At 46.8% G+C, this 25,194-nt stretch overlaps 1 protein-coding gene across 2 annotated transcripts; it reads right to left on the bottom strand.

The window, feature by feature from the left end:
- Positions 1-6,893: 6,893 nt before the first annotated feature.
- Positions 6,894-24,964, bottom strand: Rbx1 (ring-box 1). 2 transcript variants are annotated; one of them, XM_069999618.1, is made up of 5 exons: positions 24,669-24,964; positions 21,790-21,868; positions 17,277-17,347; positions 9,878-9,988; positions 6,894-7,077 (listed from the first exon to the last, which is right to left on the bottom strand). In XM_069999618.1, exons 1-5 carry the CDS (start codon positions 24,744-24,746, stop codon positions 7,039-7,041), a joined length of 378 nt encoding a protein of 125 aa, XP_069855719.1. In that variant the 5' UTR covers positions 24,747-24,964; the 3' UTR covers positions 6,894-7,038. The 2 variants fall into 2 exon arrangements, with proteins under 2 accessions (XP_069855719.1, XP_069855720.1); XM_069999619.1 differs by having other exon boundaries at positions 9,903-9,988.
- Between the last annotated feature and the right edge of the window lie 230 nt (positions 24,965-25,194).

Genomic DNA, 25,194 nt, shown 5'->3' with positions numbered 1-25,194 from the left:
CAACACAAGTGCCAAGGTCATATGAGATAAGGAAAGCTAATAGGACACCATGACTAAGCACAATGTGAGACCGTGGCCTGAACTCTAAAACTAGAACAAAAGGGAGCATTAATAGAAAATTGCTGAGCCAGGAGCCAGTCTCTCACACCTGTAATTCTAGCTACACAGGGCGCTGAGATCTTAGAATTGTGGTTCAAAGCCAGATTGGGCAGGAAAGTCCTTGACACTCTTATCTTCAATTTAGCACCAGAAAACCGGAAGTGGTACTGTGGCTCAAGTGGTAGAATCCTAGCTTTGAGGAAAGAGCTCAGAGACAGTTCCCAGGCTTCTCGTTCAAGCCCTATGACTGACTAAAAAAAAAAAAAAGAAAAAAATTGGTGAAATTGGGAACAGTATGGAGCTCTGTTGACAGTATTTTTTTTTTTTTTTGGTCAGTCATAGAGCTTAAACTCGGGGCCTGAGCTCTTTTGCTCAAGGCTTGTGCTCTACCACTTTGAACCACTTCTGGTTTTCAGGTGCTTAATTGGAGATAAGAGTCTCATGGGGACTTTTCTGCCTGGGCTGGCTTTGAACTGTGATCCTCAGATCTCAGCCTTCTGAATAGCTAGGATTACGGGTGTGAGCCACTAGTGCCATGCATTTTGGTGGTATTTGATAGGCAAGCCTTCCCTTACTTGAGTCTGCAAGCATTCTACCACTGAGCCACCTTCCCAACCATGAGTCTTTTTTTTTATTTTGGGTCTGGTAGTGGGGCCTGAACTCTGGGCCTGGGCTGTCCCTCAGCTCTTCAGCTCAAGGCTAGTGCTCTACCACTTGAGCCACAGCTCCACTTCTGGCTTTTTTCTTTTTTGTTTATGTGGTGCTGAGGAAGCGAACCCAGGGCCTCAGGCATGCAAGGCAAGCACTCTACCACTGAGCCACCTTCCCAGCCCCCAACCATGAGTCTTATAGCTTGATTATATATCTTTGCATGCTGTCAGAAGCCATTGAAGTTCATTGCTTAATCTCTGTGTCCACAGGGAGTTGCAATATAAAAATTAAATTAAATTAATCTGCTATTCTGTGATTTTTTTTTTTTTTTGCTAGTCCTGGGGCTTGAACTCAGGGCCTGGGCACCAGCCCTGAGCCTGTCTGTGCTCAAGGCTAGTGCTCTATCACTTGAGCCACAGCACTACTTCTAGCTTTTTCTGTTTCTGTGGTACTAAGGAATGAAACCCAGGGCTTCATAAATGCTAGGCAAGTATCCTACTACTAAGCCACATTCCCAGCCTTCACTTTTTATTTTGAAACAACTTTACATTTACAGAAGAGTTGCAGAAAAAAACATAGGTTTCCTGTAGATGCTCATACCCAACTTCTTCTAAGGTTATCATTTTACATGACTCCACTACAGCCATCAAACCAAAAAATTCACACTGACAATACTATCAACAGGGCTGGGAAGGTGGCTCAGTGGTAGAGTGCTTGCCTTGCATGCATGAGGCCCTGGGTTCAATTCCTCAGCACCAGATAAGCAGAAAAAGCTGGAAGTGGCGTTGTGGCTCAAGTGGTAGAGTGCTAGCCTTGAGCAGAAAAGCTGAGTGACAATGCCCAGACTGAGTTCAGGCCCCACAACTGACCAAAAAAAAACCCCAAAAAAACCCTGGCTTCAATCCCCAGGGAAAAAGAAGATAGAGGAAGAGGGAAGGAGAGAAAAAAAGGACAAAAATAGCAAGGAAGGAAAGAAGAAGGCAAGTTGGTATTTCTTTTTTTTTTTTTCATCGGTCGTGGGGCTTGAACTCTGGGCCTGGGCGCTGTCCCTCAGCTCTTCAGCTCAAGGTGAGTGCTCTACCACTTGAGCTACAGCGCCACTTCCGGTTTCCTGGTGGTTTATTGGAGATAGAAGTCTCAAGGTCTCTCCTGCCCTGGCTGGCTTTGAACCGCGATCCTCAGATCTCAGCCTCCTGAGTAGCTAGGATTACAGGCGTGAGCCACCAGCGCCCGGCTAAGTCGGTATTTCTTATATGGAGTTCGGGGGCAGCCTTGGCTACATCCTAAATCAACTCCAGCCTAGAGGGAGAGGGAGAGAAATAAGAACAGGGAAAAAAGTAAACCTTCTATGAAGACCCCAGTGTGGGCTCCTAGCCCCAGCACTGTTAGTCCCACTGCTGGTGTCCTTGAACCTGTCACTCTGGGACAGGCCCAGCGTTCTGTTCCCTCAGCCTTGGGAGCAGAGGACCCCAGGGAAGTGAGGCGCTCATCCACTCACCCTTTGCTGGGTCAGTTGAGGGCAACTCGGGATTCCCAAACTCCAAACTAGGAAATCTGGTCTGACAAGGATGGGGGTTCACAGCTGACATCAGCCCCGCCCAGGAAAACCTGTGAGGGGGGTGCCCTAAGAGAACCAGTACTCCAGGTTAGGAAGGGAAGAGCCTCAGCTTCCATATTTAACCCTTCGGAGCCCAAGGCTTCCAGAGCTGCAAGGGGCTTTTGTTGTTGGAACTCAGGGCTCAAGGCTGGTGCTCTACCACTTGAGCCACACCTCTACTTCTTTTTGCTGGTTAACTAGAAATGAGTCTCAAGGACTTTCTTGCCTGAGTTGGCTTTGAAGCATGATCCTCACATCTCAGCCTCCTGAGTAGCTAGAATTACAGGCGTGAGCCATAGACACCAAGCCTGATCACTAGTGCTCTGACCTTTGCTGCAAAGATCTGCTCCAAGGTCACCTCACAGCCCCTCCATGGCTCTCTCACCATGCTCTGCTGGTTTCTTTTTCTTTTACAGGAGTGTGTGTGTGGGGGGGCAGTTCTGGAATTTGAACACAGCTCCTGGGCTATCACTTGCTCTGTTTTTGTTCACATAAACCCACAGCACCTGACACCCAAGTTTCCTTGCTCATTTTAGGGTGCACCTCTTTTCACTGGACCAAGTCTGTGAAGGACCCAGAAGTGTCATCTTTTCACAGCTTGAGTCCCACCCTTCACACTGATCCCAGCTCATGAGGGGGGACATTTGATGCCTACTAGTCTAATAAATAGATCTACTAGAGAAGGCTGTTTTATTTTGTATGAGCCTCCAGAAAGCAATCTGCAAATCTCAAACAGAATGGATACATTCCTGTTCCAGCAATCCTAGCTCTCCAAGGCAATGAGTCCTGCTTAGGCTGGAGGGAACAGCTGCGGGGAAGAGCTGGCCCATCAGGGAAGTTTTTGTTTGCAAGTACCAGGTCTTGCTTCTCAGCTAGTAACAGATGTGGATGTCCCAGGCCATCTTTCTGCTTCCCCCGCCATGGCCTCTGTGGTCCCTGACCAGGGGAATGAAGCAGGCTTGGGCATTTGTTCATTTGGCTGAACACTGTGGTTAGTGGGGGATATTTCTGAATTGAGTTGGAAAAAGGGCCACAGGGAGTAAGAAAATATATTTTAAGGAAGTGGCTTTCAGGAGAGCACTCAAGAGCTGGGCACTGGTGGCTCATGCCTGTAGTCCTAGCTACTCAGGAGCTGAGATTTGAGATCATGGTTCAAAGTCAACTTGAGCAGGAAAGTCTGGTGGTGGTGGTGGGTCTTGAACTCAGGGTCTGGGTGCTGTCCCTGAGCTCTTTGGCTCAAGGCTAGCACTCTATCACTTTGAGTCACAGAGCCACTTTTGGTTTTCTGGTGGTTAATTGGAAATAATCTTAGAGACCTTTTTACCCAGGCTGGCCTCAAACCACAGTCCTCAGATCTCAACCTCTTATTTTCAAACAAACCAGAACAAACTTAGAGCCATGAACAAAGTAAAAGGAAGTAGATATGTTTTGTTTTGTTTTGGTCTGGTTGTGGGGCCTGAACTCTGGGCCTGGGCGCTGTCCCTCAGCTCTTCAGCTCAAGGCTAGCGCTCTACCACTTGAGCCACAGCGCCACTTCCAGCTTTTTTACTTATGTGGTGCTGAGGAATCGAACCCAGGGCCTCATGCATGCAAGGCAAGCACTCTACCACTGAGCTACCTTCCCAGCCCCATGTTTTGTTTTTTATATAAATTTTTTTTGGGTCCGGTCGTGGGGCCTGAACTCTGGGCGCTGTCCCTCAGCTCTTCAGCTCAAGGCTAGCGCTCTACCACTTGAGCCACAGCGCCACTTCCAGCCTTTTTCTTTTTGCTTATGTGGTGCTGAGGAATCAAACCCAGGGCCTCAGGCAAGTGCTCTACCACTGAGCCACCTTCCCAGCCCTTGTTTTTTTAATCTGGAGTAGTGATCATAAGTAAAATTTTTGTTTAGCAGTGTGGCTGAATGCCATCCGAGACTGAGCTGAATGGGGGGGAGGGCAGGGTACAGCTGTGGAGAAAGCAGGAGAAAAGGTGTGGGCAAGTGTGAGGCAGAGAGGGAGGGAAGGAGGGAGGGAGTGGAAAGAAGGGAGGTGACTAGGCTAGTGGGAAAGATGGAGGGAAATCATGGGTCCCACCTAAAACCAGTGTAACCTGCAAAAGTCAAATAGGAAGAGGAAAGAAATCAGAGACAGCCACAGTTCTTGCTTGAGCAAACAGATAAGGCACCATTTAGAGGAAGGGGAAGGCTGCAAAGGAGGAAGCTGAGCTGGAAGGACTCAAGATGCAGAGCTGAGAGTTCATTATTAGACAAGGCAAGGCAGGCACATGAGAATATTTTTTGCAGGTGGGCTTCAGTGGCACCTTCCCTCCCTCTCTTCCCCTTCTCTTGCATTCACACTAGAACCCCAAGCCTTGTGAATGGTAAATATACACTACCTCTGAGCTTTCCTCCAAATCCCAAAACTAGCAATTGATTTTTTTTTTCCAGTCTTGGGGCTTGAACTCAGGGCCTGGGTGTTGTCCCCAAGCTTCTTTTGCTCAAGGCTAGTGCTCTACCACTTTGAACTACAGTGCCATTTCTGGCTTTTTGTTGGTTAATCTGAGATAACCAGACTTATGGACTTTCCAATCCAGGGTGGAATTGAACTGCAACCCTCCGATCTCAGCTTGCTAAGTAGCTAGGATTACAGGTGTAAGCAATTACAAAAAAGCAGAAAGTGGAACTGTGGTTCATGTGGTTAGTGCTAACCTTGAGCAAGAAAACTTTGGGACAGTGCCTAGGATCTGAGTTCAAGCTCTAGGAATGGCATATACATTAATAAGTAAATACATAGAAAAGAAGCCAGATATAGTAAAAAACAACAACAAAACAACAAAAGAACAACAAAAAAAACCCACCTATCTCACCAATGGGAGGATGAGGCAGAATGTCACACTGGACTACGTAAGATATGAAAAAAGAAGAGGGTGGGGAAGGTAGGTGGGCAGTACAGTCAGTTCTGCATCAGTAGTTCTGTATTCATGGTTTGAATCACCTGAAGGCTGAAAATGTAATTAGGTTTTTGATGGCTGCATCTCTACTGTACAGGCTTTTTTCCCTTATAAATCCCTATACAGGATAGTATAACAGCTATTTATGTAGGATTTACATTGTATAGGCATTAGGATTTATTATTTTAATTTTTTTAGGATTTATTATTTTTTTGATCCAGTTCAGCCTGGGCACTGTCCCTGAGCTTTTTTTTGTCGGTCATGGGGTTTGAACTCTGGGCCTGGGCGCTGTCCCTCAGCTCTTTAGCTCAAGGCGAGCGCTCTACCACTTGAGCTAGAGTGCCACTTCCGGTTTTCTCCTATTGGAGATAGGAGTCTCACAGTCTTTCCTTCCCAGGGCTGGCTTTGAACAGCGATCCTCAGATCTCAGCCTCCTGAGTAGCTAGGATTACAGGCGTGAGCCACCAGCACCCGGCCTGTCCCTGAGCTTTTTTTTGCTCAAGGTTAGCTCTCTATCACTTGAGCCACAGATCCATTACTGGCTTTTTGATGGTTAATTGGATATGTCTCAGACTTGCCTGTCTGGGCTGGCTTCAAACTCAGATCCTTAATCTCAGCTTCCTGAGTAGCTGGTGTGAGCCACCAGTGCCCAACTGTACAGTGGTGTTACATCTTATAAAGCCTCTGCATGTTCCCAGATGCCACTTAGTCCTTGGAAGCCTACATTAGAGGAAGTTGAGCAGAGTTGAACTGTCCAAGGCTACCATTAGTATGGGCTATGGGTTGGATGACTGAGCTATGCACTGCTGTAGATCAGGAGCACAGTGCTGACTAGTGTCCTGGGTGCCTGTCATGTACACTTATGATTCCCTTAGTTTTTCACTCAGGGCTGGTGCTCTACCACTTTAGTCATAGCTCCACATCTGGGTTTTTGCTGGTTAACTGAATATGAGTCTCAGGGGCTGGGAACCAGTGGGTCACGCCTGTTAATCCTGGCTACTCAGGAGGCTACAGGATGGGGGCTAGAGACTGAGGATAGGGGTTCAAAGCCAGCCCAGGCAGGAAAGTCCCTGAGACTCTTATCCCAATTAACCACCAGAAAACCGGAAGTGGTGCTGTGGCTCAAGTAGTAGAATGCTCACCTTGAGCTGAAGAGCTGAGGGACAGTACCCAGGCCCAGAGTTCAAGTCCCACGACCAGCCCCCCCACCCCAAAAAAAAAAGTCTCAGGGAAGCTCGGTGCCAGTGGCCTATGCCTGTATCCTATCTACACAGGAAGCTGAGATCTGAAGATCATGGTTCAAAACCAGCTGGACAGGAAAGTCCCTGAGACTCTTTTGTCTCTAGCAAACCACCAGAAAACTGGAAGGGGTGCTGTGGCTCAAAGTGGTAGAGCACTTGCCTTGAGGGAAAAAGTGAAGGACATTGCCCTAATCACACTGGTTAAAAAAAAAGTCTCAGGGACTTTCTTTGAACCATATCTCAAGGCTCAGCTCCCGAGTAGCTAGTATTACAGGCATGGGCCACTGTTGTCTGGCTACCATTTAGCTTTCCAACCTGGGAAGAGGGATCACTTCACTTTCACTCCTTTTTTCCATACACAGAGATAACATCCACTCTAGTATCCAACTGGACTTTATTTGACACAGAACTCAGTATCATTGCAGGAACAGCAAAATGAAAAGACAAAGGAGAAAAGACACCGTTCTAGCTAATGTATAATTAAGTAAAGAGGGGCTAGTCACTAAATGAATAACAAAACAGTTAAGCTTGATGGAAGAATTCTTTTTCTAGTGGCCATACCTGGAAGACAAAGTAAATGACTTTATTAATTCCATGGTAATTTCCTACTTCAGGCCATAAACACATGTTTAAACATACAGACAACTGGAGTTAGAACTTTGGAAAGATGTAAATAATCATGTGTGCAAGTGTGCTTCATTCAAGGGGGGTGACTGCTGATTCCTCCTCTCCAACACCCTATCTATACCTCATGGCTCTCCCTGAGCCCAACCAAACCACTCCACCTGACCACCTGACACCCTGGCAGATTCAGGCTGAGATTAGCAGGTGAGAGGGAAAGTAGTTATTAGAGGTTGGGGAAAGGAGCTTGGCCTGTTGGTTCCAATTAGCAGCCCAGATGCCATGAGTAGCCTTTGACTACGATGGCTTCTTTCACCTCCCCTCAGTTTTCAGGAGGGTTTAGCTTTAAGGTTTAGGAAAATCCTGAGGACAACAAACAGCTCTCAGTTTCAAAATCTAGCAAGCTGTCCTCAGATCCAAGTGTAACTCTGATTCCATTCCATATTCCAGAGAGAACTGGCAAAACTAGGCTCGCAGTTCAGGGGGCTCTGATTGTCTCAGAGCTAAAAGTTGGTCCTAACAAGATGATAAAAGTTGCTAGGAGCCAAGCTCCAGTGGCTTATGCCTGTAATCCTAGCGACTCAGGAGGCTGAGATTGAGGCTCTGCTCTGAGAATTATGGTTGGAAGCAAATCCCAGTAGGAAAGTCCACGAGACTCATCTCCAACTAATCAGCAAAAAAAGCACAAAGTGGAGGTATGGCTCCAGAGGTGGAGCACTAGCCTTGAGCAAAATAGCCCAGGAACAACCACCAGATTGAATCCAAGAAAAAAACAAAAAAACCAAGAAAATAAAAAAACAAGGAGCAGCTAGGCGCCAGTGGCTCATACCTGCAATCCTAGCTACTCAGCAGGCTGAGATCTGAGGATCGTGGTTCAAAGACAGCCCAGGCAGGAAAGTCTGTGAGACTCTTTTTTTTCCCCTGGTCGTGGGCCTTAACTCTGAGGTGCTGCTGTCCCTCAGCTCTTCAGCTCAAAGCTAGCACTCTAGCTACTTGAGCCACAGCGCCACTTCCAGCTTTTTCTGCTTATGTGGTGCTGAGAAATCCAACCCAGGGTCTCATGCATGCAAGGCAAGCACTCTACCACTGAGCCACCTTCCCAGCGCCCCCCCCACCCCCAGACTCTTATCTCCAATAAACCACTAGAAAACCAGAAGTGGTGCTGTGGCTCAAGCGGTAGAGCACTAGCCTTGAGCTGAAGATCACAGGGACAGCGCCTAGGCCGAGTTCAAGCCCCATGACTGACCAAGCCTCCCCTGCCAAAAAAAAAAACAAACCATAAAACAAAACCAAAAACCAAGGAGCTGGGTGCCAGTGGCTCATGCCTACACTATTCTGGAGGCTGAGATCTCAGGATCACAGTTTGGCTTAAGTGGTAGAGTGCTCACCTTGAGCTGAAGAGCTATAAGAGCTATGGGACAGTGCCCAGGTCCAAGAGTTCAAGCCCCATAGCCAACCAAAAAAAAAAAAAAAGAAGGGCTGGGAAGATGGCTCAGTAGAGTTCTTGCCTCCCATTCATGAGGCCCTGGGTTCGATTTCTCACCACCACATAAACAGGAAAAGCCAGAAGTGGAGCTGTGGCTCAAGTGGTAGAGCGCTAGCCTTGAGCTGAGGGACAGCGCCCAGGCCCAGAGTTCAGGCTCCACAATGGACCAAAAATCAAAACAAAACAAAAGTAAATAAAAATTTAATAAAGGGCTGGGAATGTGGCTTAATGGTGGAGCACTTGCTGAGCAGGTATGAAGCCCTGGGTTCAATTCCTCAGTACCACATAAACAGAAAAAGCTAGAAGTGGTACTGTGGCTCAAGTGGTAGCATGATAGCTTTGAGCAAAAGCAGCTCAGGGACAGTATCCAGGACCTGAGTTCAAGCCCAGGACTGGCAAAAAAAATAATTAAAAGAAAATTAATCAAGCTGGTGACACCTGTAATCCTAGCTACTCAAGAAGCTGAGATCTGAGATCTGAGGATCTCAGTTCAAAATCAGTGTGGGCAGTAAAGTCCATGAGACTCTCATCTCCAATAAACTACTCAGAAAAAGCTGAAGCCGGGAGCTGGTGGCTTGCGCTTGTAATCCTAGTTACTAAAGAGGCTGAGATCTGAGGATTGTGGTTCAAAGCCAGCCTGGGCAGGAAAAGTTTATGAGACTCTTATCTGCAATTAACCACCAGAAAACTGGAAGTGGTGCTGTGGCTCAAATGGTAGAGCGCTAGCCTTGAGCTGAAGAGCTGAGGGATAGTGCCCAGGCCCAGAGTTCAAGCCCTGAGACCAACAGGAAAAAAAAAAAAAAAAAGAAAAAGCCAAAAAGTGGCTTAAGTGTTAGAGCGCTAGCCTTAAGTACAAAAAGGCTCAGGGACAGCGCCCAGCTGTGAGTTCAAACTGTAGAACTGGCAAAAAAAAGATATCATAAAGCTCTGTCACAAGTAATCAACATGAGATAGACAATAAAATGTTATAGGTGGTTATCAGTTTAGCCCAAAGCAAAGACACTAACTCCAGGGAGCCCATGGGGCCTTATTAGCATTGTGATATTGGAAATATTTAATAGTTTGTTGATTCCTAGATTTGCTATTTTCATAAATCCTAGAAGGCTGGAAAACCTGTGTGTCAACTTTGAATTGCTGATCCTGTGTACATTAAACAGAACTTATCTTAAGAAGCAAGGCATGCTCCACAAGGGTACCTTCTTTTCAGCTAGAGGCAGGTCAGAGAAGGGTGCTGACCTCAAAGCCCAGACTTACAACACAGAGACAGGCGGACACGTACTTTTGGAATTCCCACTCTCTGTTGTCCAAAGGGCACACCTGCCGTGTTTTGAGCCAGCGAGAGATGCAATGGAAGTGAAAGGCATGCTGAAAGAAAAGACACATTTGTGAAGAGTTAAGTTTGGGGGGGACCTGTCACTAGACACCACCTCTCACAGCCAGTGTAGTAGACACGAGGTGCTGGAGCATGGCACTACATGAGGGGCAGAACCCCCCAATAGGTTTACTTGAGACCCACCCTCCCTGGAGACAAGAATATTGCCAATGAAAGTATGATAAAAATGTTTTTCTACTAAGGTAAAGGATGGTTTGGGGAGCAAAGAATTTCCAGTATGAGCTTTGCCTCTCCTTAAGGGAATAAGTGGCTTCCACTCTCATTTACCTACTAAGAGGATGCTTCTATTTATCCAGAGAAAGGAGGCCATAATCACATTCAGATTCCAAACTTTCACTTTTTTTTTTGTATTTATTATTGTAAAAATACTATACAGAGGGCTTACAGTTACATGAGTAAGGTAATGAGGATTGTCACTCCCATTCTTAATTAGAAGCTTTCTTCCCACCTTCTCCTGTCCTTGTCTTTTTTTTTTCAGTCATGGGGCTTGAACTCTGAGCTAGAGCACTGTCCCTCAGCTCTTCAGCTCAAGGCTAGCACTATACCACTTGAGCCACAGTACCACTTCCGGTTTTCTGGAGATAAGAGTTTCATGGCTTTTCCTGCCTAGGCTGAGATCTTCAGATCTGTCTCCTGAGTAGCTAGGATTACAGGTGTGAGCCACTGGTGCCTGGCCTCCTCCTGTCCTTGAAGAATGAGGACCCCCCAGAATAGGGCCTCTTACCCACCAAAGGATGAAACAGGCACCCACCAACTTCTTTCTACTCAGCTCAACTCTGATCAAAGGGATTTACTTTCCACTTTATAGATTTATAAGAGCCCAGTACTTAATAACCCTTTAATGGTTGATTTTTGTAAAAAGTAGGTTTTTTTTTTTTGGGTCCAGTTGTGGGGCCTGAACTCAGGGCATGGGCACTGTCCCTCAGCTCTTCAGCTCAAGGCTACCACTCTACCACTTGAGCCACAGCGCCACTTCTGGCTTTTTTTCTTTAATGTGGTACTGGGGAATCGAACCCAGGGCCTCAGGCATGCAAAGCAAGCGCTCTACCACTGAGCCACCTTCCCAGCCCCAAGTAGTTTTTTTTTTTAAAGAAATAAAAGGAAGTATCCTGAGAAGTATCAAAATTTATTTATATGATCAATAAGGAATTAAAAAGAACAGGGGGCCGGGCGCTGGTGGCTCATGCCTGTAATCCTAGCTACTCAGGAGGCTGAGATCTGAGGATCGCCGTTCAAAGCCAGCCTGGGCAGGAGACTCTTATCTCCAATAAATCACTAGAAAACCAGAAGTGGTGCTGTGGCTCAAGTGGTAGAGCGCTTGCCTTGAGCTAAAGAGCGTAGGGACAGCGCCCAGGCCCAGAGTTCAAGGCCCACGACCGACGCAAAAAAAAAAAATCCCATTCCTGCTTCTACTGACTCACACTGCTCTCCAGTTCTGGGGACACGCTCCCCCACAGGTATGCAAGACACTCACCTCCACCTCCTATTGCTCCTGTGTCCCCCAGACTCACCTTTAGGACAGGGGCTATGAAAGAAGTTTCAGGGCAGCTGACAGCACTTCTTTTAACTTGTTGTTGTTGTTGTTGTTTTTTTTGCCTGTAATGGGGCTCGAACTCAGGGCCTTGGCACTATCTCTGAGCTTCTCTGGCTCAATGCTAGTGCTCTATCACTTGAGCCACAGTGCCACTTCAAGCTTTTTTCTTTTAATGTGGTACTGAGGAATTGAACCTGGAGCTTCATGCATGCTAGGCAAGCACTCTATCACTGAGCCACATTCCCAGTCTGCTGACAGCATTTTTTTTTTGTCGGTCTCAGGGTTTGAACTCTGGGCCTGAGTGCTGTCCTTCAGCTATAGCACCACTTCTGGTTTTCTGGTGGTTTATTGGAGATAAGAGTTTCATGGACTTTCCTGCCAGGGCTGGCTTTGAACCGTGATCCTCAGATCTCAGCCTCCTGATTAGCTAGGATTATACAGGAGTGAGCCACCGACGCCCTGCTGCTGACAGCATTTTTTTTTTTTTGGGTCCGGTCGTGGGGCCTGAACTCTGGGTCTGGGCGCTGTCCCTCAGCTCTTCAACTCAAGGCTAGCGCTCTACCACTTGAGCCACAGCGCCACTTCTGGCTTTTTTCTTTTTGCTTATGTGGTACTGAGGAATAGAACCCAGGGCCTCAGGCATGCAAGGCAAGCGCTATACCACTAAGCAACCTTCCCAGCCCCCTGACAGCATTTTTGATCCAGCTATTCCAATTTGTGTTGAACGGACAATGTTCTGTGTTAGAGAGGATACATTTACAGCAGCTCGTGGTTTTCAGACCAGGTTCACATGTTCAACCTCATCTGAGCTCATGGAGCAGGCTAGATAGATTTTTTTTTTTTTTTGGTTGGTCTTGGCGCTATCCCTCAGCTCTTCAGCTCAAGGTGAGTGCTCTACCGCTTGAGCCACAGCACCATTTCCGGTTTTCTAGTGGTTTATTGGAGATATGAGTCTCAAAGACTTTCCTAGATAGATACTATTATCTGCACTTTACAGACAGGAAATTGCAACCCAGACAAGTGACTTGCCTAACTCACAGAGAGGCAGAATTAGCACTCAAGTCTAGACCAGGGCTGCTGACACATTCTGCCTTTTTTCCTTCATGATAGGCTAATCTTAGTGAGGTGCTCCTTAACCACACTTAGTGGAGCTCACCCTCTTTTCCTTCTCACAAAGGAACACAGTTCTTAGCTTATGCCTCAGTGTCAAGGACAGCAAAATATCCAGTCTGACTTTCTTATCCTCATGGATAAGGCCACACAGACTCCTGTGACTCTGAAGGAGACGCTCTGCGCTGGGCAACAGTGGTTCATGCTTGTAATCCTAGCTACTCAGGAGGCTGAGATCTGAGGATCGTGGTTCAAAGCCAGCCAGGGCAATAGAGTAAATTGGGAAATGGCACTGTGGCTCAAGTGGTAGACAACTAGCTTTGAGCACAAACAGGCTCAGGGACAGCGCCCAGCCCTGAGTTCAAGCCCTGGGACTGGCAAGAAAAAAAAAAAAAGCACTGTGCGAGAATGGGAGGGAAAGAGAGCTCTAGAACATGGGAAGAAGTACAAAGAGGCCTCCACACAAATCTGCATTAATTCAGATAGTTACACAAACACATGTTTATTATGTACTGGGAGCAGGTCTAAGCCCTCTTTTAACATTAAATCATTTGATCCTAACTAAAATGGTCTACTATTAGCCACATTTTACATGAGGGAATCCAGGATTAGAGATGAAAAACCTTGGCCCAAAGTTACTTAGCAACTAAGAGAGAGGGAAAGGGTGGTCCTATCCCAGAACCTATGATTCCCTGTGTCAGGCCAGGAGCTGTAGATCCTCTGTCCCCTCCGAGGACACAGGAGGCTTGGGCAGGGCAATTTTAGCTCTTATGACTGGGACTCTATGGATGTACAGACACATTGTTAACCTGGGCTACAATGTTTATCCTCCATAGCTGTCAGGCTCTGCCAGCCCGAACACTGAATCCAAGGCTGCGCTGCATCTTGGGCACAGACCATATTAAAAAGAAAAATTATAATTTACTTAAATGCCGTGTTTAAAACACATACACAGGGGCGGCTTAGTGGCAGAGCGCTTGCCTAGCATGCATGAAGCCTTGAGTTGGATTCCTCAGCACCACATAAGCAGAAAAAGCCGGAAGTGGTACTGTGGCTCAAGTGGTAGAGCACTAACCTTGAGCAAAAGTAGCTCAAGCCCCAGGACTGGCAAAAACAACAATAATAAACAAAAAACAAACCCAAACAACAAAACAAAAAAAACACATATATTCGAATGCTTATTCTTCAAAATTAGTTTCACAGACACATGCCCTTAAAACCTGCTCAGAAGATACATAAGCTGGATATTGGTGGCTCATACCAGTAATCCTGGCTTCTCTGGAGGCTGAGGTCTGAGGATTGCTTTCTAAGCCAGCCTGGGAAGGAAAGTCTGTGAGACTTTTTTCTTAATTTTTTTTTTTGGGTCAAGTCGTGGGGCCTGAACTCTGGGCCTGGGCGCTGTCCCTCAGCTCTTCAGCTCAAGGCTAGTGCTCCACCACTTCAGCCACAGCACCACTTCTGGCTTTTTTCTTATGTGGTGCTGAGGAATCGAACCCAGGGCCTCAGGCATGTAAGGCAAGTGTTCTACCACTGAGCCACCTTCCCAGCCCAAGACTTTTTTCTTTTCCAGTCATGGGGCTTGAAAGACCTGGGTGCTGACCCTTAGCTTTTCAGCTCAAGGCTAGTTCTCTACCACATGAGCCACTTCTAGCTTTTCCTGTTTACATGTAGGTGCTGAGGAATTGAACTGAGGGCCTCATGCATGTGAGGCAAGCACTCTACCATGGAGCCACCTTCCCAGCCTCTCTCTTTTTTGGTTGGTCATGGGGCATGAACTCTGAGCCTGGGTGCTGTCCCTCAGCTCTTCAGCTCAAGGTGAATGCTCTACCACTTAAGCCACAGACCACTTCCGGTATTCTGGTGGTTTATTGGAGAGAAGGGTCTCCCAGACTTTCTTGCCTCGGCTGGCTTTGAACCCCTACCTTCAAATCTCAGCCTTCTAAGTAAGTAGGATTACAGGCGTGAGCCACTGGGCGCCTGGCTGTGAGAGTCTTTTTTTGGGTCCGGTCGTGGGGCCTGAACTCTGGGCTTGGGTGCTGTCCCTCAGCTCTTCAGCTCAAGGCTAGCGCTCTACCACTGGAGCCACAGTGCCACTTCCGGCTTTTTTCTTTTTTTTTTGCTTATATGGTGCTGAGGAATCAAACCCAGGGCCTCATGCATGCAAGGCAAGCACTCTACCACTGAGCTACCTTCCCAGCCGTGTGAGAGTCTTAACTGCAATTAGCCACCAAAAAAACTGGAAATGGATCTGTGGCTCAAGTGGTAGAACACTAGCCTTGAGCAAAAAAAAACTCAGAACAGCACCCAAGCCCTTGAGCTGAAATCCCAGGATTGGCACTCACAGAAAAGGTAAAAAGAAGGGCTGGGAAGGTGGCTCAGTGGTAGAGTGCTTGCCTTGCATGCCTGAGGTCCTGGGTTCGATTCCTCAGCACCACATAAGCAAAAAGAAAAAAGCCGGAAGTGGTGCTGTGGCTCAAGTGGTAGAGTGCTAGCCTTGAGCTGAAGAGCTGAGAGACAGTGCCCAGGCCCAGAGTTCAGGCTCCACGACTGGACACAAAAAAAAAAAATTAAAAAAAAAAAAAAAAAAAAAAGGTAAAAAGAAAGACTTTGAAAGACTAGGACTAGGCTTTTGAATGTATATATGTATATATAAATAGCAGATCCCAGAAATTCTCAAAACATTCCAGCCCTGCAGGACACCGGTCGCTCATGCCCATAATCCTAGCTACTCAGGAGGCTGAGATCTGAAAACTGATTCAAAGCCGGCCTGGGCAGGAAAGTCCAAGAGACTCTTATCTTCAATTGACCTCCAGAAAACAAGAAGTGGTGCTGTGGCTCAAGTGGTAGAGAGCCTGCCTTGAGTTAAAGCTGAGGGACAGTGCCCAGGACCAGAGTTCAAGCCTCACAACCGAAATAAATAAATAAATAAATAAAAGGATGGAAGACTAGGCTTTGAAGGCCTAAGATGAATCCTTAAAATACTGCTAACAATGAAAGTGGCGCTTTGGCTCAGAGTGCTAGAGTGCTAACCTTGAGCTGAAGAGCTCAGGGACAGTGTCTAGCCTCAAGAGCATGGGCCCCATGACCAGGAAAAAAAAAATACTGTTGTTGAGTGTTGGTGGCTCATGCCTGTAATCCTAGCTACTCAGGAGGCTGAGATCTGAACCAGCCCGGGTAGGAAAGTCCATGAGACTTGTTTTTTTGGCTGGTCCTGTGGCCTGAACTCTGGGACTGGGCGCTGTCTCTCAGCTCTTAAGCTCAAGGCTAGCGCTCTACCATTTGAACAACAGTACCACTTCCGGCTTTTTCTGCTTATGTGGTGCTGAGGAATTGAACCCAGGGCCTCATGTATGCAAGGCAAGTACTCTACCACTGAGCTACCTTCCTAGTCCCTCCAAGAGATTCTTATCTTGAATAAACCATTAGAAAACCAGATGTGGCCCTTTGGCTCAAGGGGTAGAGAGCTCACCTTGAGCTGAAGATCACAGCTGCGCCCCCAAAGCCCAGAGTTCAAGCCTCACTACTGAGCCCCCCCAAAATACTGATAATAGCTGCCCTTTATTATTTTTATTATGATTGGTTTTTTTTTTTTTTTTTTGTCGGTCGTGGGGCTTGAACTCTGGGCCTGGGCACTGTCCCTCAGCTCTTCAGCTCAAGGCGAGCGCTCTACCACTTGAGCTACAGCGCCACTTCCGGTTTTCTGGTGGTTTATTGGAGATAGGAGTCTCACGGTCTCTCCTGCCCGGGCTGGCTTTGAACCGCAATCCTCAGATCTCAGCCTCCTGAGTAGCTAGGATTACAGGCGTGAGCCACCAGCGCCCGGCTATGATTGGTTTTATGAAATAGATGTTTACTATACAGCCAAGGTTGACTTTAAATCTGCCATCTTCTTCCCTCAGACTCCTGAGTACTGGGATTACTGGCATGATGTCTCCACTTCCTCCTCCTATGCTGGGGATTGGACCTAGGGTCTTGCCTGTGCTAGGCAAGTACTTTACCACTAAGCTACAGTCCCAGTGGCCCACGGTATAGTTAAGATGAAACAGTCCCTTTTCCTCATTTACTAATAGTTACTGTAAGGTCGGCTCATGGATGGCGAGCAGACTCCACCCTCCTCGCAGCAAAGTCTCCGCCCAGTACCAGCGTTACCTAGGCAACTGGCATACCTGGAAGAGGTCACATATGCATCTACTGAGATCACATCTGAATTTGATGTGGCCATACCTTTCTCCACCCATACCCTAGATAAGGCCTAGCCCAGGCCCAGGCGCTCTCTTTTTCTAGCTCTTTTCTAGCTCTTTCTCAGCTCTCTCTCCCAGGCCTCTCCCAGCGGCATGGAGGGCCAACATGGCCTGGTGCCAGCCAGAACGATGAATAAACCTACCCCTTACCTGAATACCACGTGCGTGGTGCTGTTCTTACTCAACTACCTCTTTTTAAAAACCTAACAGTTACCCTGTTAAAAATGAATAGTACGAGGATTTGGAATTATTTTTTTGTCTACCTCATGGGAGAGATAGTGAGCTTTTTTTTTTTTTTAAAGAAAGTTTAACAATTGACAAACAAGTGGATAATGTGTTTATAAGCAATGTTGATAGGTGAAGACATTTGCTTACATTACAGACTCCCCACGCAACCGTACACTCTTCGGAAGTCGCAGATGCCTGGTTAGCCTGACATTCTATGCCTGTGGGAACAAGAGCAATGGCATCACTGACAGCAGCAAAACTTCACATCCTGCAGCAGCATCGCCATCCTCAATTACCCATTATTTTTTGGTTTGTTTTTAGCCAGCCTGGGCAGGAAACTTGAGACTCTTATCTCCAACTGATCAGCAAAAAGCCAGAACTGGATGCATGGATCCATGTTGTGGAGTACTAGTCATGAATGAAAAGTCAAGCCAAAGAGGCCAGAATTCAAGTCCCAGTGTGGTATATTTCACACACACCCCTCCCCTGCCATGGCATTAGGGTTTGAATTGAAGCAGAGGCTGTAACACTAAATAGGGTTAAGTGTTTGTACCCAGGTTGGCTGAAATACAATTATCCTATTTTGGTTTTCTGTGTGTCTGAGAGGCACAAGCTGCCATGCCTAGCTGTTGGGGGAGATGAGTTCTTGATAAATTTTTGTTTTGTGTGGGCTGTCTCAAAATGTGCTCCTCTTGATCTGCTTCCTTTGTAGCTGAAGTGTTAGCCACTATATACAGTAAAAGGGTGTGCTGCTGCTGCTTTTTTTTCTTTTTTTTTTTTGGTCGGTCCTGGGGCTTGAATTCTGGGCTTGGGCACTGTCCCTGCACTCTTCAGCTCAAGGGGAGTGCTCTACCACTTGAGCCACAGCACCACTTCTGGTTTTCTAGTGGTTTATTGGAGATGAGTATCATGGACTTTCCTGCCCCGGCTGGCTTTGAACCTCGATCCTCAAATCTCAGCCTCCTGAGTAGCTAGTATTTCAGGCATGAGTCACCAGCGCCCAGCTTTCTTTCTTTTTTTTTTTTTTTTTCTTGTCGTGGGGCTTGAACTCTGGGCCTGGGCACTATCCCTCAGCTCTTCAGCTCAAGGTGAGTACTCTACTACTGAGCCACAGAGCCACTTCCAGTCTTGTGGAAGTTCCTGCCAGGGCTAACTCCAACTGTAATCCTCAGTTCTCAGCCTCCTGAGTAGCTAGGATTACAGGTGTGAGCCCCTGGTGCCCCACTAAGGGCAATGCTTTTTCTTCTTCTTCTTCTTTTTTTTTTGCGGGTTGTGGGGGCTGAACTCCACCTGGGTGCTGTCTCTCAGTTTCTTCAGCTCAAGGCACACTACCATTAGAGCCACAGTGCCACTTCCGGCTTTTTTCTGCTTATGTGGTGTTGAGGAAAGGAACCCAGGGCCTCAGGCATGTGAGGGAAGCACTCTACCACTGAGCCAACTTCCCAGCCCAAGGGCATGCTTCTTAAGTGTAAAATTTCTTCCTCCAGTTACAATGCTATAAATGAAGAGAATAGCCAGGTGGTGGTGGCTCACACCTGTAATCCTAGCTACTCAGGAGGCTGAGATCTGTGGATCATGGTTCAAAGCCAGCCGGGGCAGAAAAGCCCATGAGACTTTTATCTCCAATTAACCACCAGAAAACCAGAAGTGGTGCTGTGGTTCAAGCGGTAGAGTGCTGGCCTTAAGCTGAAGAGCCCAGGGAAAGCCGCCAGGCCCAGAGTTCAAGCCCCACGACTGACAAAAAAAAAAAGAGAGAGAGAATAACTTAAACTGGGTGGTAGTGACTGATATCTCTAATTCTAGCCACTTGAGAGGCTAAGAGTGGTTAAGATTGAAACTGGAGGCTAGCCAGGCAGGAAAGTTTTTGAGTTTTTGGTTATTACAAAAATAACTAGTAGGGGCTGGGAAGGTGGCTCAGTGGTAGAGCACTTGCCTTGCATGCATGAGGCCCTGGGTTTGATTCCTCAGCACCACATAAGCAGAAAAAAAAAAGCCGGAAGTGGTGCTGTGGCTCAAGTGGTAGAGCGCTAGCCTTGAGCTGAAGAGCTGAGGGACAGTGCCCAGGCCCAGAGTTCAGGCCCCATGACCGGCCCCCCCCCTCAAAAAAAAAACAACACACACACAAAAAACACACACACACACACACACAAAAAAAAACAACAACACAAAAACCAGCAAAACAGAGGGCTGGAACTGTGACTCAAGTAGTAAAGTACGATCCCAACAAGCACAAAGCTCTGAGTTCAAATAAACAAAAAAGTCCAAGTGCCAGTAGCTCATGCCTATAATCCTAGCTACTTGAGAGACAGATCTGAGAATTGTGGTTTAAAGGCAGCTGGGGCAAACAAATTCATGAAAACCTTATCTCCAATTAATTAGCAAAAAGCTAGATGTGTGGTTTAAGTGGTAGAGTGCCAGCCTTGAATAGAGAAAGTCAAGTAAGAGTGAAAGACCCTGAATTCAAGCTCCTCAACACTGGCACACACACATAAAAAGACAAACTAGGGACTGGGAAGGTGGCTCAGTGGTAGAGCGCTTGCCTTGCATGCCTGAGGCCCTGGGTTCGATTCCTCAGCACCACATAAGCAAGAAAAAAAAAAAAAAAGAAGCCGGAAGTGGGGCTGTGGCTCAAGTGGTAGAGCGCTAGCCTTGAGCTGAAGAGCTGAGGGACAGCACCCAGGCCCAGAGTTCAGGCCCCACGACCTGACCGCCCCCCAAAAATAATAAAATAAAAAAAATAAAAAAATAAAAAGACAAACTAAAAAGAAAATACGAAGCCAACACCAGTAGCTCATGCCTGTAATCATAACTACTCAAGGAGGTTGAGATTTGAGAATTGCTGTTCAAAGCCAGCCAGGGCATGAAGTCTGTGAGACCCCTATCTATACTAAACTACCCAAAAAGACTGAAGTAGAGTTGTGGCTTAAATGGTAGAGGCACTACCCTTGAGCAAAAACAAGCTCAGGGACAGTGTCCAGGTCCTGAGTTCAAACCTCAGGATCAGCACACACACAGAAAAACACAATAAGGGCTGGGAAGGTGGCTCAGTGGTAGAATGCTTGCCTTGCATGCATGAGGCCCTGGGTTCGATTCCTCAGCACCACATAAGCAAAAAGAAAAAAGCTGGAAGTGGTGCTGTGGCTCAAGTGGTAGAACACTAGCCTTGAGCTGAAGAGCTGAGGGACAGTGCCCAGGCCGGAGTTCAGGCCCCACGACCGAACCCAGAAAAAAAAAAAAAAAAAAAAAAAGAAAAGAAGAACACAACAAAAGAAAAGAAAAAAATTAAAAAGGAGAAAATATTAAGAATTTTAAAATATTTTAACATAGGAGTTCAATATTAAACTTTAGTTAATCTTAAAGGCATACTATGAAACCAAATAGCTATAACTTATAAGAGTTCAAGGCATGGAATGAAATGGACAAGCTCATAATCAAAGACTCCACCCAAATACATTTGAAACTTTGCTTGTATTTTTCTTTGATGGGTTTCTTCCAGCCCTCTTAAACACCATGGTGGCTGCTAATCTTTGGACTATGAAAAGGAAAACAGAGTTAAAGCTTAAAGGCATAGAGAGATCAAGTGCCATGATTGCCTTCTTACACAACATTTGATTTGTACTTTCCTCGTTGCAATGATCACACTTTATTCCTCTAATTGAGTTTGATACTCATCAGGCAAATAATTAATGAGAAATTATGTACTGAATACCATGCTAGACATATAGTAATAAATAGAATTAAACGACCAATACAAAAGGAAATGACAGAGTATGTTGAGAATATTAAAGAGAACCGCTATCGCCTATGTGTGTGTGAGTATGATCTCTGAGCAAGTTTAAGTGGAGAGCTGAGGATTTACCAAGGGTTAGTCTTACTTGGAACTATAAAGCAGCCATTAGCCACATGTGGTGCTTGAACATTTACAATGTTGCTAGTCTGAATTTAGACCCTAGATTTAAAGACCTAAAAAAAGGGGGGGAAAAAAAAGGATATAAACAGTATTTCTTTTCCTTTTGGCAATGGAGATCAAACCCAGAGCTTGTACATGCAAGACAAGTGCTCACTAGACTATACTCTCAGCCATGTTTATATTGATTTACAATGATTTTATGTTTAAAATATTTTTTAGCTAAAAATCTAAAGCAAGAGAATGAGGCCCTGACTTCAGGCCCCAGTACCAGAATAAACAAAAAGTTTTTTTTTTTCTCCTTGGATACTGTAGGCTAAATATTAAAACCAACTTCACGTGTTTCTTTTTATTTTATTAATGTGACATTAGAAAATTTTAAATTTTGTATATGCTCCCATTTGTGGCACCTACCTACCTACCTAATGATGTGCTGGTCCTGGGGCTAGAACTTAGGGCCTGGGTGCTATCCCTGAACTTTTGAACTTTTGCTCAAGGCTAGTGTTTATTGGAGATTATAACAGTCTCAGGAGATAAAATCTCACAGGCTTTCTTGCTGGATCTGGCAAATCCTCAGATTTGAGCCTCCTGAATAGCTAGGATTACAGATACAGATGTGAGCTACCAGTTTAAACCCACCTATGGACTACATGCAGAATACCCCAAGTGCTTGTGAAGAAATTTTACCATATCAGGATAGCTATAGTCTCTGTTACCTTCTCACTTTCCTCCCATCCTCCTACAATTACTTACAAAGATCCATAATATGGTTCCTGCAGATGGCACAGTTATCAACCACAATATCCCAGGCCCACAGGGCTACTGCATTCCACTGCAAAGAGAAAAAAGAGGAACAATGCACTATTCTTTTAATATATTCACACACAATATCTCCTACTGCAGATATAGTTACCATTTCTTTGGCCTCAGGGACTACCAAAAGTATTTATTGAATATTATTCATATTTCAGAGGACAATAGTAGGCTTCATCTATGCTCTCTCATTTACCAATCAAAGGTTGCAGATACAAACACAGAAATTAATGTCATACTTGAACTTTTTGTCTATAGTAAGCAAACTAGAATTTTGAAGCACCTGTTTTTTATTTAATACATACAAAGTACTCTGCTGGCTTCCCAGTTTTAGAATAGATCAAAATCTGAATAATATCTGTTCTTCAAGGCAGTCCTGGAAGCTTGAGTTTGGAAAGGTGAAAGCTTGGAACAGAATGGATTAAGATGAAGCTTGGATCATAAGGTGGGTAATCCTGGGCTAAGCTGGATAACTAGTTACCCAGGTCAGTAAACAGAACAAGGTCATCTCTTAAATCATAGAAGAGTGAGGATGTGAATGTGGCTCAGTGGAAAAGAGTGCCTTTCTAGGATGCATGAAGCTCTAGGTTCGATTCCTCAGTATTACATAAACAGAAAAAGCAAGCTGCTATGGCTCAAGTGGTAGAGAGCTAACCTTGAGCATAGAGAGGCTCATGACAGAGCCCAGGCCCTCAGTTCAAGCCCCAGAAATAGCAAAGAAAAAAAAGAAATGACATAAGAGTGCTTCATAACAAACAACAATTCACTACAATATTTAATTCTTTAATAAGCTAATGCCCTCAACCTATTCAGATTTTCAAACTTCCACTAATCCTATTAGGAGTCATAAGTATATATATACCTTTTTTAGGTCTGAGACCATGACTCAGAACTCAGTATGTGCTGCTTTTGCTCAGTGGTTAGTGTTCTGCCAACTGAGCCACGACTTTAACTCCTACACTAAAAATTTTTTGGGGGGGTGCCGGTATTGGGGCTTAAACTCAGGCCTAGAACTCTCACTTGGCTTTTTTTGTTTTACCACTTGAGCCACCCCTCAAGGCCTAGCTTTTTGCTGGGTATCTGGCCATAAGAATCTCATGGATCTTCCTGGTAGGCCGGGGCTGGTTCAGCAGCTCAATCCTCAGGTCTCAACCTGCTGAGTGGCTAGGATTAAAGGCATGAGGCATGGATGCCCGACACAAGTGTATATATACATATATATAGACACAAGTGTATATATACATACATACATATATATATAAATATAATTTTTTTGGGTCCGGTTGTGGGGCCTGAACTCTGGGCCTGGGCCCTGTCCCTCAGCTCTTCAGCTCGAGGCTAGCACTCTACCACTTGAGCCACAGCGCCACTTCCAGCTTTTTTCTTTTTGCTTATGTGGTGCTAAGGAGTCGAACCCAGGGCCTCATGCATGCAAGGCAAGCGCTCTACCACTGAGCCACCTTCCCAGCCCTATATATATTTTTTATTTTTGGTCCGGTTGTGGGGCCTGAACTCTGGTCCTGGGCGCTGTCCCTCAGCTCTTCAGCTCAAAGCTAGCACTCTACCACTTGAGCCACAGTGCCACTTCCGGCTTTTTTGTTTTTGCTTATGGTGCTGAGGAATCGAACCCAGGGCCTCATGCATGCAAGGCAAGTGATCTACCACTGAGCCACCTTCCCAGCCCACAAGTATATTTTTAAAAGCCCCTTTTGTACACTAATGTGGTGCTACTTCCCAAACTTCCATCTTTTTTTTTTCTAGCACAATTCTTAGCGTCTAGGTAACTTCTTCAGCACGTCTCATACTTCAGCCTCCACTTGGAAAAAACCCCTCACTTCCATTATTCTTCAATATGGCTACTTGGTTCTGAGCAGCAGTGGCCACAAAATAAACAAAAAACCAAAACAAGTAAATAAAAGTCAAAAGACATGTACAGCCAGATGTTCCAGGAACACCAACTTTGCGTATTTCAGGGTCTTCACTTTGAGTAACGGGTTGATTTCACCTGAGGTGGCAACCAACAATTTGGGAAATCACGAAGAGCCATTTCATGCGAAAAGACATACTCTTGCTTTCCCATTCTTTACCAGGTTAACTCGTCCTCAACCCTCCCTAAAAGCCAGCGGACTTGAGTCTCGAATATTCTTTTAATGAAGTCCACCAAGCATTAAAAAAAAATATGTAGTAGCATAGGGGCATCCGGACGTGACAGAGAGCCATGGGACGAGGTAGGCCGTGGGGCAATCCAAGACCCAAGTTACACCCTCGAAACTAACTGGGAGAGCCGAGAGGGACCGAAAGGAGGCCTCTGCTCCGCGAGGCCCAAGTCGGGGTCTCTGTCAGGAGGCCCCAAGCTCCAGAAAGGGGCGGGTGAGGGAGAGGCCGGCCGCGCTCCTGCAGGGCCTCCGCGACGGCACGACCAGGGGTCCCCGGCTTTCTCCGCAAGGCCCCATCCTCCCCGCTCCGCAGCCCCGGCGACCCCCACTCCCACCCTGCCGAGTCCTCCCCCCACCCCGCAGTCACTCCACTGACAGATCAGCCGCTAGGCTCCGGCAGCCAAACCGCAACCGGGCTTCTCAATAAACCCCTCCGTGATTGGTTACTCAGCTTCCGAGCGAAACCAGCATAGCCCTACGCAGTGGGCTGTTTTCCCGTCGATCAACCCTAAGGCCCACCCCCCCGACTTCCTTCCGTGGTAGCAGGTCCCAGGAACGCCCTGAAATGAAGCCCTTTCCACAACGCCACGGGTCGCCCTCGGGCCTGCCAGCCAGATATGCTCCTCTCTAGCTTTCCCCAGAATGGTGCTGACGAGACCCAACCTTTTTCACTTCAAAGCGCTTCTTGCCCGCGCCGCTGTTCGTGCCGCTCGGGGTGTCCACATCCATCGCCGCCGCCATTTTGGAAACACACGGTCTGTCGTTCGGTCACCGCGCCTGCGCAGCAGCGCACGCCTCGCTTTTCTTTCTCCGCCCCACGCCTGGGCTCCTCCTCCCGGTATTGGTATTAGGGGGCGGATCCTGTAGCCACGCCCCTTAAAGGCGCTGGAGCAGGCTTCCGCCCCTTTGGGGTAGGCTGGGGAGGAGGCGGCGGCGGCCGGAGGGGCTTGGGCGGGGCCGGGCGGGGCCGGGCGGGGCCCGGCGACGTGCACGAGCCTGGTTGAAACGTTCGACGCGGCTCGTGCTCGTCGTCCTCCCTGGGAAGCCCCCGGGGCCGCACTTTTTCCTGGGGCGGTGGCTGCTTCCTCCTTGGTCAGACCTCACCCAGACCGGGTCCCCAATTTGTCCCCCAGTAGGGGTGGGCCCGCCTCCAGCTGCCGGGAGCCGAGACCCGGCTTGGGCCTTGCGC

The sequence above is a fragment of the Dipodomys merriami genome, unplaced genomic scaffold (genome assembly GCF_024711535.1).
Source record: "Dipodomys merriami isolate MVZ:Mamm:240054 unplaced genomic scaffold, mDipMer1.0.p SCAF_55, whole genome shotgun sequence".
Lineage (NCBI taxonomy): Eukaryota > Metazoa > Chordata > Mammalia > Rodentia > Heteromyidae > Dipodomys > Dipodomys merriami.
Note: the sequence above shows the minus strand (reverse complement) of the source record. Positions and strands in the feature narration are given on the sequence as shown.

Coding starts and splice junctions, on each gene's coding strand:
- Rbx1 (XM_069999618.1), bottom strand. CDS start 24,746: ATGGCGGCGGCGATGGATGTGGACACCCCGAGCGGCACGAACAGCGGC. Junction 21,869..24,668: donor AGCGCTTTGAAGTGAAAAAG/GTTGGGTCTCGT, acceptor TTCTCTTTGCAG/TGGAATGCAGTAGCCCTGTG. Junction 9,989..17,276: donor TTGCGTGGGGAGTCTGTAAT/GTAAGCAAATGT, acceptor CTTTTCTTTCAG/CATGCCTTTCACTTCCATTG.